Below are 15,280 nucleotides of genomic sequence, written 5' to 3'. Positions count from 1 at the left end.
GGAAAAGCTATCCATTTGCTTTTACATTCATTTTCTAGGTTTAGAGAAACACATCCATTTCCATACATTCTCCCTCTTCTTCAAAAAGTCTGCCACAAAAGTCATCTTTTTATGACAATAATTTAGAATGACTAGCAATCAATCTCTGATTTGACACTAGAAACAGAACTAAAACAGGGCCATAATGAAATCACATTGATGGTTTTGGCTTTGTCCAAATGTACATTCCTAACCTCAGCACCATGTCACCAGGTCCCAAAAGATACCCCACCAGGCTGCAAAATCTTTGGGCAGAAATAATGTTCCCTTATTTTTCTGCATGTCTGGTTGAAACAATAAAAACTCATGAAATGAGTTTCCTGAATGAGTTTCTAATGTCTGTTCTGATTTATCTTCTTATGATTTTACAAAGGGTAATGAAACCCTCCAATCTTCTCCAGAGTACCCGTGGAGACTGATCAGGAGCTTTTGTAAGGAAATTTGAAAATGCCACAACAGACCTCGTTCCAACCCAGTAAGAGTTGTAAAATTACCATATATGAGAGCCAGGAAGCTATCAAAGACCACAATATCATGTTAGACAGGACTGAGGAATCAACTTTAAGAGGTCTCACTGGCCAAAGATGGGATAATTTGAGCATCAGTAAGAATAAAAACTGCAATATCTTGAAACACATTAAATATGCTGAACTAAATGCATTAATAAAGACACCCCTTAAAAAGAATATAATTGGCACTGTTTGAAGAAAATGAAGAACCAACTTCTTATATTGAGACTGGTAGATAAAGGGAAAGAATGAAGAATTTACACTGCCTTTCTTATACAAGTTTTACCACAGTGATTAAATAATAAAAGAGGTAAAACTTCTCTTCACAAAAAACAAATATTCCATCTAATAAGTGAAGAAGACATAATAGAATTACAATATCATTATTTCACAGCCTCCAATAAACTAGTGGATTTAGGCACTGATGATCAATGGCTGCTAACATAAAAAAAAAAAAAAAGAAATAACCAGTTATGATTTGCTTCTTGATTAGAATAACACAACATCACCTAAGGAGTAGTCTTGCCAAAAACAAAAAAACTAAACAAAACAAAACCCAAAAACTAAATCTGATCAAGCCTCTACTTTCAGTTACCAATTTACAGGAAATTCAGAGGACTGAGGAACATGTTACATCATGGGGATATAATCAACAAAACCTAGAATAAAAAACTCCACAGGGGGTTTCCCTGGTGACACAGTGGTTGAGAATCTGCCTGCTAATGCAGGGGACACGGGTTTGAGCCCTGGTCTGGGAAGATCCCACATGCCGCGGAGCAACTGGGCCCGTGAGCCACAACTACTGAGCCTGCGCGTCTGGAGCCTGTGCTCCGCAACAAGAGAGGCCGCGATAATGAGAGGCCCGCGCACCGCGATGAAGAGTGGCCCCCGCTTGCCGCAACTGGAGAAAGCCCTCGCACAGAAACGAAGACCCAACACAGCCATAAATAAATAAATAAATAAATTTGGAAAAAAGAAAAAAAAGAATATATAGGCAACTAGATGTTCATATACCAAAAATAAATTTAAAAAAAAAAACAAAAAAACTCCATGGGGTAAATGGCCCATTTGCTTCAACAAATATATATCAAGAAGGATAAAGAGAGATGGAGGGGAAATCTGTAGATTTTAAAACATTTAAGAAGATATACCAACAAATTGCAATGGATGCAACTTATCTGGATACGGATTTTTTTTTTTTAATGCTGCTAAAATTTTTGAGACAATCTACAGTCTAGATATTTGCTGACACTAAGGAAATGTGGTTGACGTTTTTTAAGTGTGATAATAGTAGTGTGGATATGTGCAAAAACGTCCTATATTTTAGAGAAACACACTGGAGTACTATGGATAAAACGATATGATGATAGTTTCTTCTACAAATAGTGCTGGGTCAACTGGATATCCACATGTGAAAGAATGATGTTGAACCCTCACGTCACGCCACATACAAAAAATATCTCAAAATGGATCAAAGACCTAACTATAAGAATTACAACTGTAAAACTCTTAGGAGAGAACATGGGGTAAATTTCCATGACCTTGGACTTGGCAATGGTTTCTTAACTAAGACAGCAAAAGCACAAACAACAAAAGAAAGAGATAAATTGGATTTCATCAACATTAAAAATTGAAGGATACTATCAAGAGAGTGAAATGAAAACCCATAGAATGGGAAAAATATGTGCAAATCACATATCTAATAAGGGTCTAGTATCCAGATTGTATAAAGAACTCTTACAACTCAACAACAAAAATATAAACAACACAATTTAAAAACAGGCAAAACACTTGAATAGACATTTCTCCAAAGAATATATACAAATATATACAAATAGCTAACAATGTTCCACATCAATAGTCATTAGGAAAACGTGAGTCAAAAGCAGAATGAGATACCACTCCACACCTTCTAGGATGACTATAATTTAAAAAAAAAGAAAAGCAGAAAATAATATGCTGGCAAAATGTGGAGAAATTGGAACCGTCCTACATTGCTGGAGGGAATGTAAACTGAGACAAACTGTTTGATGGTTCCTCAATAAGTTAAAACATAGAAATACCACATGACCTAGCAATTCCACTTCTAGGTATATACCCCCCAAAATTGAAAACAGGTGTTCAGACAAAAACTTGCATATGAATGTTCAAAGCAGCACTGTTCACAATAGACAAAAGGTGGAATTAAACTGTCCACCATCAGATGAATAAATAAAATGTGGTATAGCCATACAATACAGTATTATCAGCTGCGAAAAGGAATGAAGTACTGATGCATGATACAACATTGGATGAATCTTGAAAACATTATGCTAACTGAAATAAGCCAGAGGAAAAAAGCTAAATATTGTATGAATCTATTTATATGAAATATCCAGAATAGGCAAATACACAGAGACAGAAAGCAGATTAGTGGCTTCCAGGCACTAGGTGGAGGGAAGAATGGGAGTTCCAGCTTAATGGGTACAGAGTTTCCTTTTGGGGTGATGAAAAAGTTCTAGAACTAGACAGAAGTGATGTTTGCACAACATTGTGTACTTAATCCCACTGAATTATACACTTTAAAATTATTAAAATGGTAAATTTCAAGCTATGTGTATTTTACCAGAATTTTTTTTTTTAAAGATGATGAGATTTGTTTCAAAATAATAGAAGGGAGGAAGTAGATGGCTGTGTAGATGGGGCAGGATTGACTACTGGTTTGATGACTGTTGGGGCTAGTTTTGGGCACATTATACTGTTCTGTCTACTTTTGTGTATTTTGGGGATTCTCTATAAATACAAAGTTAAAGAAAATCTCAGTTATGTAAATTGTGGTTTAACAGCAGCAGGATGGACCAAAGAAACATCTTTGGGTAGAAAGAAAAGAACATTTTCTCAAGTGAGCAAAACATGTTTGTGCCCCTTCTCCAAATCCTATCTTGAAAAACACAGCAACCAGACCTCCTACAAGTGCATCCATTGCACCTGTGTCAGCTGGGGAAAATGTCCCACCATTGAGCTCTATTAACCACATAATTATAGTTCACAAGGAAAGCAGTGGAAGCCCAGTGACTCCAGTCTTTCAAAATTAGATTGGACAAAATACTTTCAGAAATTCAGTAGGAAACAATCCTGCTCTAGCCAGGCACTAATGTCAGTGGTTTCTATAATTTGCTTCTCCATTCAGCTCCAGCTGAAGGCTGCTAAGTTCTTTTCATCTCACTATGGAACAAAATGATTGTTAAATTATGTAATGGGATTTTTTTTAAAGAAAAAGAAAGAAAGAAACCAGCCTTTGCTAGCAATCGGTTCCTGCAGCCTCACAGCAACACTGATAATTACTGCCACCACACAGCGGGGACACTCCCTCACCACAAGTAACCTCATCACATTAATAAACAGAAACAGGGCTCAACATGCCAAGCCGAGCAGTGATAAGTCAATAACTTCACATCTCACAAGCAAGAAATAATGCATCATTAATATTCTTCCTGAAAGAAAGTCCTCAAAGAGTTGACACTGGGGCAACAATGCTTGCTAACATTTACTGAGAAGTTACCATGTGCCAGGCACTGGGCTGAGTGATTTGCACTTATTGTTTCATTAATTCTCCTTCTCCTCAATTCCCTTTTCTTTATTTATTTGGAAATGAAGCTTAGTTATGGTCTGCAGCCTTATCCATGGTATATATACTCATTAAGTAACTAGAGCAGGGTTGAAAGCATCATGCTTTCTCAAGCACTAGCTGTATGACCTTGGGCATGTTCCCTAGCTCCGCTGGGCTCAGCACCCCGCCACCATCACTATTAAAACAAAATAAAAGCATCAGCCTTATATGTGTGATGTGAACATTGTGTTTTACAGAATGGAAAGCTTCTGGTAGCCAGAAATCTCAAACTCTATTACTTATCCATTCTTTGGTCTGTTTGCATTTATTAAAAAAAGTTTCCAACTTGGAAGATAGCATTAATAGCTCCCCAAGGTCTGCTTCACTTGGATGGTGAGGAGATGGCTGAAAGAGCACCTATAAAGGGCACGGTGCACATGTGTTTCTAAAACTTCTGTTAATGAAAGAGTACCAAGGACACATGTCTTTTTTTCAAGCTTGTATCATACAGCAAGAAGACACAGCAGTGCATCCTAAAACACTGGATCTTTTTATTTGGAGGGTTGGAAGACGGTGTAAGAGGTTTAAAGAGAATCTTATATTTGAAATCCTCATTCAATATCACCTACATAACTGGGTCAGAAAAATGAAAATACACATGCATGTCACTTGGGAAGAAAGGAAGAAGGTTAAGTTAAAGTGAGGACAGAACTGCGCTCAGGCACGATGGGGGCTGGGCCTGGGCTGGACCTGGAACCTTGTCAAGGTGGAAATATTTAAAAAGCAGCACAGTGTGTAGTGCAATCCAACTGTTAGGGAAAAGGTTGCCTGGATTGCTGAATGTGGGTAGTTGTTTCTATGCAAATTAAAATGGTTAATTTTTTAAAACAAAGAGTTCTAACATATTTCACAATTTGCATGGTTGTTTATCACATACTTTTGTCTGATGAGCAGGATACTCTCTCTTAGAGGTTGTGGGGTAAGGAGGTACTTATTATGCCCTCCTGTGCTTTCCCCCTCCTTCAGGACGGTATTTAAGAAAAGGGTCTTTGGGAAATTGGGATTGACATATATACACTACTACGTATAAAAGAGATAACTAATGAGAACCTACTGTATAGCACAGGGAACTCTACTCAGTGCTCTGTGGTGACCTAAATAGGAAGGAAATCCAAAAAAAAGAGGGGATCTATGTTTATGTATAGGTGATTCACTTTGCTGCACAATAGAAACCAACACAACATTGTAAAGCAACTATACTCCAATAAAAATTAATTTAAAAAAAAAAGAAAAGAAAAGAGTCTTTGGCCTCAGCTGATCCCAGAAGCAGTCGCAGAAGCACTATGTGAGTCTTCCCTGAGGTCGTCCCCTAACCGGGAGGGGCATGGGTTTGGAATCAGCAGATGTGGTCACTTCTAACTTGCTTTTTTCCAACCCGAGTCACCTCTGAAAGAATTTAAAAAGGTTTATTCGCAGAGTCAGCCTAAGAGGCTTAGGATGATTTCTGGGGTCCCTATAGTATTCACTCACTTGCTAGTTAATTGGTTTTAAGTTCCTATAACAAGAAACAAAGCTTTAAGTTATTTTAAGACTGCAGGACTAGCCTAGAATATCTTGACAAGAACATATTCCCCCCAAATGTCACTAGTCAGTCACCCACAAGAAAAATGACTACTAACAGATTCCTTCTCTTTTGTAGTAAAAGGAGGGGTGGGAAACAGGGGTGAGGAAGAGGAGGGAGCGGGAGGATGAAGGTCGACCTAAGATGAAAGAAGTCTGCACCAAGCAATTGCAGGGGCAGTCTAAGAAAAGGAGAGGAAAGATAAACTTCCAAGAATTCACAAGTCTGCAGAGGATCAGCCTATTGACCTTGAAGGTCCAGAAACATCAGCAAGGCACAGGATATTTTTATCGTGTAGCTGGGAATAGCCAAAGATCCCATCTGCATGATTTATGAAGGTGTTAACAAAACCCAAACTCAGTACTTTGTTACAGAATGCTGCTTCATTTGCCAAAGGTAGTTTAAGTTGCACAATATAAAATGTGTGTATGGAAGTACAAAAATTGGTGGGTATACGTTTATCATTTCAGTTAACTGATGTAAAGGTAAAGCAAAACTGTGGGGAATTTCAAATTTGGAAAAGCAACCTATACTGGCTTTTGCATTCATTTTTATTAATTTTTAAAAATTTTATTTATTTGTTTATTTTTATTTATTTATTTTTGGCTGCGTTAGGTCTTCGTTGCTGCATGCGGGCTTTCTCTAGTTGCTTTGAGCAGGGGCTACTCTTCCTTGCCGTGTGCAGGCTTCTCATTGCAGTGGCTTCTCTTATTGCAGAGCACGGGCTCTAGGTGCGCGGGTTTCAGTAGTTGTGGCACACGGGCTCAGTAGTTGTGGCTCGCGGGCTCTAAAGTGCAGGCTCAGTAGTTGTAGCGCACAGGCTTAGTTGCTCCACGGCATGTGGGATCTCCCCAGACCAAGGATCGAACCCGTGTCCCCTGCATTGGCAGGCGGATTCTTAACCACTGCGCCCCTGGGGAAGTCCCTTGCATTCATTTTTAAACTAGCATGTATTTGGGGAAACAAAAACTCCTTTGGCTTCTGAATTATATTCTTGGACTTGAAAACAGAATGCTTATAACTACAAATTCTAAGTCTTCCAAACATAAAAAGATGAGCCCCAAGGATGTGAAGTCTCAGGTTTTGTCAATAAAGTTTCTGGATATGAACCACTTTATATGTTGAGAATGACAATCACAGTTTGAATCTACTAAGCCAGCTGGTATTTTTAGCAACAAGAAGCCTGCTCAAAGGACAGCTAGAAACGCTCAGTAGTCGCCCATGTCTAAGGAGAGAGCCATCTGAGAATCAGCATGACAGCATTCAAAGAAAGAGAAGTTAGCTGCATCTTGGATTTGGTACCTGGTACTCAAATTTCTCAGTATGCATGCAAGATCTTCTGGAGGGTATTTCCTGTTAGGGGTAAATCACCACATGCCCACTTGAGTCATGGACTCAATCATAGAAACTAACCTTAAAGGCTAGTTTTAGAAGAATTTGGGATGGGGATAGGGGAGCAAGTTTTCAGAAAAGTTAAAAATAGGAAAAGTAAAAGCAACACTGGCTTTAGAGGACTTAGGACTAAGAAACTTGGTAGTTGAGAATTTTGAGAAGTGCAACACAAACAGGAATATTGACTTCAGCTCAAAATTAATCTAGAATAGGAAACAGAGGGTTGTATAGACCACTAGCAGAGTAACTGTAAGCATATATAAAGTCTTCCTTTTGCTAAGGTGAAAAGCAGTTTAAGCACAGTTCAAATGAAATTCATTGGGATAAAAGAAGAAATCATTTTCACATTCTTGTCACAGAATCACCCGTTAATTCATAAAAATGACTCCATTAAAGCTGAACTCAAGCCCAGTTGCAAAATATTAAATCAGGTGCAGCTTTAGCTCTGTGTTTGTATGTAAGCAACTTACATTCTATCTCTACGGGTCATGCAATGGGGCAGCTCCAAGACTGGGAGACTGTTTACAATCCCTCCTCCTACTATTTCAGGCATGCTTCTATATTTACCAAATTCAGCCTTTACAAATTTCTACTCACAAATAATAAGATTCAATCACTTCTCCAGACAAGTGACCTAGGCTGTATATATGAAGGAAGAGAATTCTTTAGTAATAAAATTATCAAACACTAATTAACCCCCTCTCCCCTATGAAAGCCTCATTTCTGATGCAGAGAACTAAGAAAAGAGTAAATTTCAATGAACTGTTCAGGAGACTCAGCTACAGGTGGTTGGATTTTTAATGGTACTATCTGCAGCACTTTACATTTCAATCTTAAGACAACCAAAAATGTTAGTAAGCATGCTTTTTGCCAAACCAAGATGCTACAGCAATGTAAATCCAAACTATAAGAAACTTGGATTTCGGGGGCTGTGGCCAACATCACTGCAGATTCTAGAAAGGATCCCCCATTGGTGATTGAAAGACATCTTGGTTCATCCCAGTATCTCATTCCCAGATGGTCTTACATGGGGCGTGGAAAAGCAATGTCAGTGCATGAAGTGGAGCGTGCATGGAAGACAGCAGGCAGTGACTGGGCTCTTGTGCAATCGGAGTGGGCGCGTGCCCTCTAGACAGCCGAGCTACTGCTCTAACGTGCTGCTGATATTCAGCACTTCAGGCCCAAGAGTTCCAGATCATCTGATTTTTCAAAACCTTTCAAGGAATCCAGACTTTTGTGTGGAACTGCTGTATTTTTTTTCTAACGTTGGCATCATTAAAGCACCACCACCTTCTGTGGGCCAAACTAAACCCATTTACCTGGGCAGCAATTAGTCTCCGGGTCGCCAGTTTGAAAACTCAGACCTCGTCCAAAGTTATCGTTTTTATAAGAAAGAAACCAATGACAGTGATGCTGCCTCTGGTCAAGGTGAGACTCCAGGTCTCCGGACGCCAGGCCAGGTCTCAGCCAGCTGCTAGCATGTTTCCCCTAAATGCACGCAATATAATTTCCTAACGCTTAGCTCTGCAAGTCTTCAAGGATACAGTCTAATAAATGGCTTATTGAGTCATCTCAGTATAATCATCTGCTATGTCACTTGACCAACCTACATTTTGGAAGCTAATCAGAAATGTTTTTCCTTTTATGAGATAGTCTAGCCCCGTGATTGTTGCGGTGGTATCAAAAAAAGGTAGCAAAATATGTGTGATTTCGCTTACTAACTTTAGGTAGTTAACCCATTTAATAGACAGGCCTTCTCACGCCCAGTGTCTGAATGGCACGCAGCAAAGTGGAGAGCTTCTCTTTGCTGAGATGCAGCAGAATGAGATGGCCATGTTGTGTGTCAGGGTTCGCCTTGTTTCTGAGAGATCGGAATCTTTATTGAAAGAGCTCCCTTTTTTGATTTCCGGATCAGGCCCTGAGCAGTTGATAAGGGAGAATTACTTGGCCATTATCAGAAGTAGTTGTATTTCCACAAAGAGCTGGTACGAAACAACAGTTTATCTCTATGACAAGACTGATAGAATTCACACAGATTATAATTCAATCAGACACCTGAAACAGCACATATATTGGTTGGTGGCCTATGTGCAAACCTCTGTCCTCCAGCCACAGCAAAAGAAATACCTGGGGAATAGTTCCTGTCACCTGAAAACTGGGAATAAATGTTAGAGAGCGCTGCCCTTGGTTGCTACAGGCTCTGTCTCTATATAATCCATAATAATATTTTTATATAAATGTAATCCTAACAGAATGCCATTAGCCCAAAGAGTCAACTATCTGTGACCTTTGCAATTATTTGCTAAAACACTCCCAAAAGGTTTAATGTACTTTTCAAAGTATATTTCTTAGACGTAAGAAATGCTGTCTTCCTAGCAGCTAGCAGGTCTTGCTGTCCTCTTTGAAAGCTGGGGAAACTGACAAATGAAGATGAACGGTGAACTCAAAATAAATTTGTGTAACCGCAAAGCTTCAGTCCTATTTGGAACACCAACCTCTGAAACTATTTTTCACAACTATTGGAACTATTTTTCACAACAAAAAGGAGAAGAATGTAGGGTTCAGGGGCTTGATTCTAGCATGAGGCAGCTTGGGGTTAGCTAATAGACTGGCTTCATCACTCACTAGTTGTGAATCCTTAAGCAAACTTCTTAACTGCTCTGAGGCTAATTTCTTCATCTGTAAAGTGGGGATAATGAGAATATCTAATTTGTAGAGGGGTTGTGAAGATCTAATGAAATAATATGACAATGCAAACAAATACAGTATTTGGCACATGGTAAGTAGGTGATAAATATTACTTGCCATTGTTATTAACACAGAATGGCCCAAATTTAGTGAGTCAGAGGCCTTGGAACAAGTACACACTATTATATTCTATAACCAAGTTCCCATCAATATTGTGATCTGGTGTTAATTTACCAACTACTATGTTTCTGTTCTGCCTTTAATTTTCTAAGTTCCTCCTTAGTTTGCCATCAAATAGAAGAAGAACAACTAGAAAAAGAAATGATACTCTTGTACCCATGAGGCATTTCATAGCTTTGTATTTTTATCCCCAGTGACACAGAAGCTAATGGACCATTTCTAGTGGGGACAGTCAGAAGAGCCCTCTGCATGGGCACAAATCTGACAAAAGGGAGGCTCTCTGTCTACCAAGCAGAATGTGGGGCATATAATTGCTGCATTTTGCCACCAGCATTTGATTGCAGGTGGGGAAAATGGAATGTGAAGGCAGAGCTCCTCCCCACATGGCGCAGGTTTGGAAGTGATCACTACTTGTAGACGCCCTTTTGTGAACTTCAGGAAGGGGATCAGCTTGCTGAAAAAGTCTCCTCATTGGCCTTCCTGCTCCTCCTCTGGCCCCCATCTGGTCTAGTCTCAACCCAGCAACCAGAGGGACCCCTTCACTCTATGGGTCAGATTCCATCCCTTCATCTTCAAAACCCTCCAGTGGCCCCCAGCTCACTCAGAGTAAAAGCTGACATCCTGCCAATGTCCTGTAAGGCCCTGCCTGATCTGGCCCCAGGTCTCATTTCGCACATCTTCCAGTCACACTGGCCTCATTGTTATTCCTGGAAAAGACCGGGCCTGGAATGCCCTTCCTCGAGTTATCTACAATGGGGCTTCCCCTGGCCACTGCAGCACCTACCTGCAATCCTCATTAGTCTTTCCCTGCTCTTCCAGGCATTTATCCTCTTCCAGCATGCTGAGTAGCTTTCTGACTTATTATGTTTATTGTTTGTGGTCTGTAGCAAGAATGTAAGCTGCATGCAAGTAGGGGCTTTTATCACTTTTGTTCATTGATATATCATAAGTGTCCGTAAGAGTGCCTTGCGTCTAGCAAGTGCTTGATATGTATTTGTTGGATGAATGAATGAATGGATGAATAAATGAACACATACTCATGCAGGCTCCTAGCTCCCAGCAACCACAGCCATCTCCATGGGAAGAGCAACTGGCCAGGGTGCGAAATGGTGGGCAGTGGCTTGTTTCCAGAGCATAAAACCTCCTGTTTGTGCCGTGCAGATGCAAACAGGCTTCCTTCTTTCTTCCAGTGCCAGTCTGAAAACGGACTGCAGATTTTGCTCATTAAGAAAAAAAAAAATTTAAAAACCCCAAAACTTCCAGTGCCTTTCACAGAACTTCAGGCCAAGCTAAACTGTCACATTTCAAGACATCTGCATTCTTGTCCTGTGTCCATCCATTAATGAGCTCGGAGGCTCTGAGAAAGACAATTAGCTTCACTGGGATCCAGTAAAATAAATGACAACTAATTTTCCTTCCAGCTTAAAAAAATCTCAGCATTAGGAAAAAGGTGAAAACAAGTCAAGCCCTGCTTGACCACTCCTCTCCTTCCTCAACCAATGATTTGTAATATATATACCCAAATTTTAATAGTTCAGCCTAATAAGAAAACTATCCTGTCTGGCCCATCTCACAAAAGGAGTGATATTAATAGTTACGTGTGACTCATCTGGAAATAGTTGTACTACCTCAGGTGATAAGCCAGAGGTGATTCCAAAGCTGTATTAATGCTTTCTTTTAATCTGGAGCCATAGCTCTGACCAAACCAAAAAATGCTTCTGCAGACAGTATCAAAATAGCTATCATTCTCCTCTTGTCATCTGCTGCAGCTTGAAGCAAGGCAGGGGTCATTGCTAAAATGCTAGATTCCTGGCAGTATAAAAGTCCTTTGGGAACACAGAGATATTTAAACTTGTGCCATCTCATCATATCCTGCTGAACATGCAGGCCACAGGGAAACTGAACTCTCACAAGTACCTGTAGCAATTATTGGTTTGAACCAATAATAAGAGTAGTAGTAGTACTACTACTACTACTAATAATAGCAACCAAGTTTGTACCAATAATATCACTTTCATTCACAAAACAACTATTTTGTCAGCATCACATGCCCAGCCCCTTCCTAGAGTTGAGGAAGACACTGAGATGCAAAAGACACATTCCTTATCCTCAGAGCCTGTCTATATGAGGAACAAAGATAGTCCAATGAGAAGCAATTATAAAAGACATGAAAAAAAGTTTCCAAAATTAAATTACTGAAATTACTGCCCAGAAACAAATATCTTCAACATTATTGGCGTACATTATTCTAGACATCCCCGTCATGTTAATATATGTATATATATTTTTTCCTTTTTCTTTCTTTTATTGACAAAAATGAAAATGTACTATATCTAATCATAGCCTCTAAAAAAGCTTTTAAGAACCCTTACTATAATTGTTCATGTTCATCCATTTGTAAACATAGATCTACATCATTTTAACTGGCTGAATATTGTCCCTTAATGGATTTACTTAAGTGATTCCCTATTAGTTAGCATCTACATATATATTTATGTAGTTACCCAAATATTCATTTAGGATACATTCCTGTGTGTGAAAATACTGGGTCAAAAGTAAGGCATTTTCTTTGGGAGATTAAATATAGATATAGATACAGATACAGATATCTCTGTGTCTGTGTGTGTGTGTGTGTTCCAACTGTCCTTGTGTAAAGTTGTACCAACATTCATTTCTACAAGCAGGGGGCGTGAATGTCCATTCTGAGTATATCATTAAAAAAAATCTTTGCCAATCTCCTGGATAAGAAGTGGTATCTAATTCTTGTTTCCTTTTGCATTTATATTGTCAGTAAGATTACACCGTAAAAACATCTTTATTGGTAATTGATATTTATTACTTTGTTAATTGCTGCCTTGTCTTAACTCAATCTTTCTATTAATCATTTCACGTATTTTCTTATTGATTTATAAAAACTCTTCATCTCCAAAGGCTACTAAATTCCTTCTCATCATATATTTCTTAAATTAGCTATTTGCATTTTTTACTTTGATTATTGCATTTTTTGTATTTTCTATATTGTAAAGAACTTACATTCAATATTAGATCCTGAATCTTTAATGACGGATATCAAAAAAGTCTTTAAAATATACCTGAATTCAATACCAGTTTTTTCTAAAATATACCTGAATACAACTATAACCATAGATCTACACACATTTTAAACGTATTCAAATATTTTTTGAATTTTCATTTTTCACAGTAAAATCTTTTAAAAATTGTTATTAGCTTTTCATGTTTCCTTTTGTCCTTTATTTTATATTCATTATTTTATCTTTTACAGCAAAATTGTCTATGTCCAATTAGTTGTGTGGTGAAACTGCCTGCAGCAAAGACGTTTAAACCAAAATACAGGACATGAGTTTACTTCTCTGTAAACCTTAGTTTTGTCATCCAAAAAAATGAAGATAATAATAATGTCTACCTCAAAGAGCTGGAATAAATGATAAGATTCATAAAAAGCAAACAGCATGGTACCTAAAGTATAATAAAAACTCAATAAAGGTAGTCATTAGTGGGAAAAAAAACAAAGAACCTAACAACTAGCTTTAGGGACGGTCCACATTAAGGAATAGAAGATAGAGAGTTATTCAAGGAAATGGGAGAAAACGTCGAAAACACAATTTATAGATATCATGGAGTAAAGGATTTCGAAGAACAACTGAACTTAGTAATGAGGATAGAGAAATGCACTATTCAGTCCTGGGTGTTTTCTATGTAAGAAAAGCAAATTTGGGCAGCACTACATACCCAGAGTTGGTCATCCATGCCTGGTGGGTTCTTTTTGATAAAAGCACCATAGTATGTAGCAATATTCCGGTGATGAGAATATTTCTTCAACATGTTAATTTCTTGTTTGATTTCTTCCTCTTCATCCTATATTAGAACAATAAATATTGTCATGAAAATCCAGTGTCTTTAGTAGGATTCTGTTTTTCATCACCATCTATATCAACTATGCAATAATTTCTTTCTTAAGTTTTTTCTTCTGTGGTAACAAACAAGCATAATTACCATATAACTTGAGTTTCTTCCTTGACTACAAAGAAAAAATTTACAAGATAACACATTGGCAGTCCAAGGGGGTCTTCTGTTTGTACAGCAAACCAATATAGCAGGCAACCTGCTAGGAAAAAAAAAAATTCCTCATCCTTTCACCTGGAAGAGATTAAGGTAGACAAGCTATTAAGATAAAACTCACTCTAGGCCTCTGGGTACTATGTCCATCAAGTACCTATCACTGATCATACCTGGTATAGGAAAGATTAAGAAAGGTGAAAAGAAAAAAAATACAGGCTCTTCGATTTAAAATTTGTTAGGTTCATTTTCTTTGAAGTCTCCTTTTATTGAAGTCCCTGATGGAAGATGATGAAAGTCAGATGGGAAAGGGAGCAAGGGTAAGTTCCCTCCATCTGAGGATATTCACAAAGCAGGAGTACCCATCTCACCTTCAGGAAAGTACACATGAAAAGAAAGGGGACATGTGGTAGTGCCACGAATGTGAAAAGAAAGAACCCTCCTACAGAGTAAGTTTCCTAATTCAGATTTCACTCATTCCCAGTTTCAATTTGGAGTCCACTAACTTGGGCCTTTTTAAGAGAACCTGACATCACTGGTGAAGAGTGTGTGTGTCCTCCCATAATTTTTTTTAAAAATATTTATTTATTTATTTGGCTGCGCTGGGCCTTAGTTGTGGCACACAGGATCTAGTTCCCTGATTAGGGATTGAACCCGGGCCCCCTGCACTGGAAGTGTGGCGTCTTAACCACTGGACCACCAAGGAAGTCCCTCATAATTTTACTTTGAAGTGTACACATCAATTGGACTTTTACATAGTATTTTATTCTTGAGGTTGGTGGAAAATATTTCTAGCCCAGGAAAACTGTTTTAGATGCAGCAGTAAGAATCTCTGAGTGTAAGATGTTACGTGGCCATTACCTGAAAGACCATTCACGGTGTGTCCCTGTCTGTACCCTCACCTCCTCCAGCTACTTGGTCTCTACGTTGCTGGGCCCTTCTGTGGTCTCCCATGAATGCCTTCTTTCCCCTTCCTCTTCTTCACATAATTTCTACACATCCTTCCTGACCGAGTTTAATGGACACTCTTGAGGGATGTTTTCCCTAATTCTCTCGGGTAATGTCAAGTCTCCCCGCTATATCTTGTCCACCCCCAAACCTGCACACACATTTGTTGGTACTAGAACAGAGGTATGGGTCATACTGTGTTATAATTGACCTTTTACTTGGCTCCCTTCTCCATGG

General features: G+C 38.7%; 1 protein-coding gene across 4 annotated transcripts in view; it reads right to left on the bottom strand.

Moving 5' to 3' along the window:
- The window catches only part of TNIK (TRAF2 and NCK interacting kinase), a 406,336-nt gene that overhangs the window by 134,730 nt on the left and 256,326 nt on the right, over positions 1 to 15,280 (bottom strand). For all 4 annotated transcript variants that reach the window (XM_082393876.1, XM_082393877.1, XM_082393878.1 and 1 more), the window contains exon 4: positions 13,769 to 13,894. In XM_082393876.1, coding sequence (XP_082250002.1) covers positions 13,769 to 13,894 — 126 coding nt within the window. The remainder of the gene's footprint in view (positions 1 to 13,768; positions 13,895 to 15,280) is intronic.

This window comes from Balaenoptera borealis (genome assembly GCF_965194805.1).
Source record: "Balaenoptera borealis genome assembly, chromosome: 5".
NCBI lineage: Eukaryota > Metazoa > Chordata > Mammalia > Artiodactyla > Balaenopteridae > Balaenoptera > Balaenoptera borealis.
Note: the sequence above shows the minus strand (reverse complement) of the source record. Positions and strands in the feature narration are given on the sequence as shown.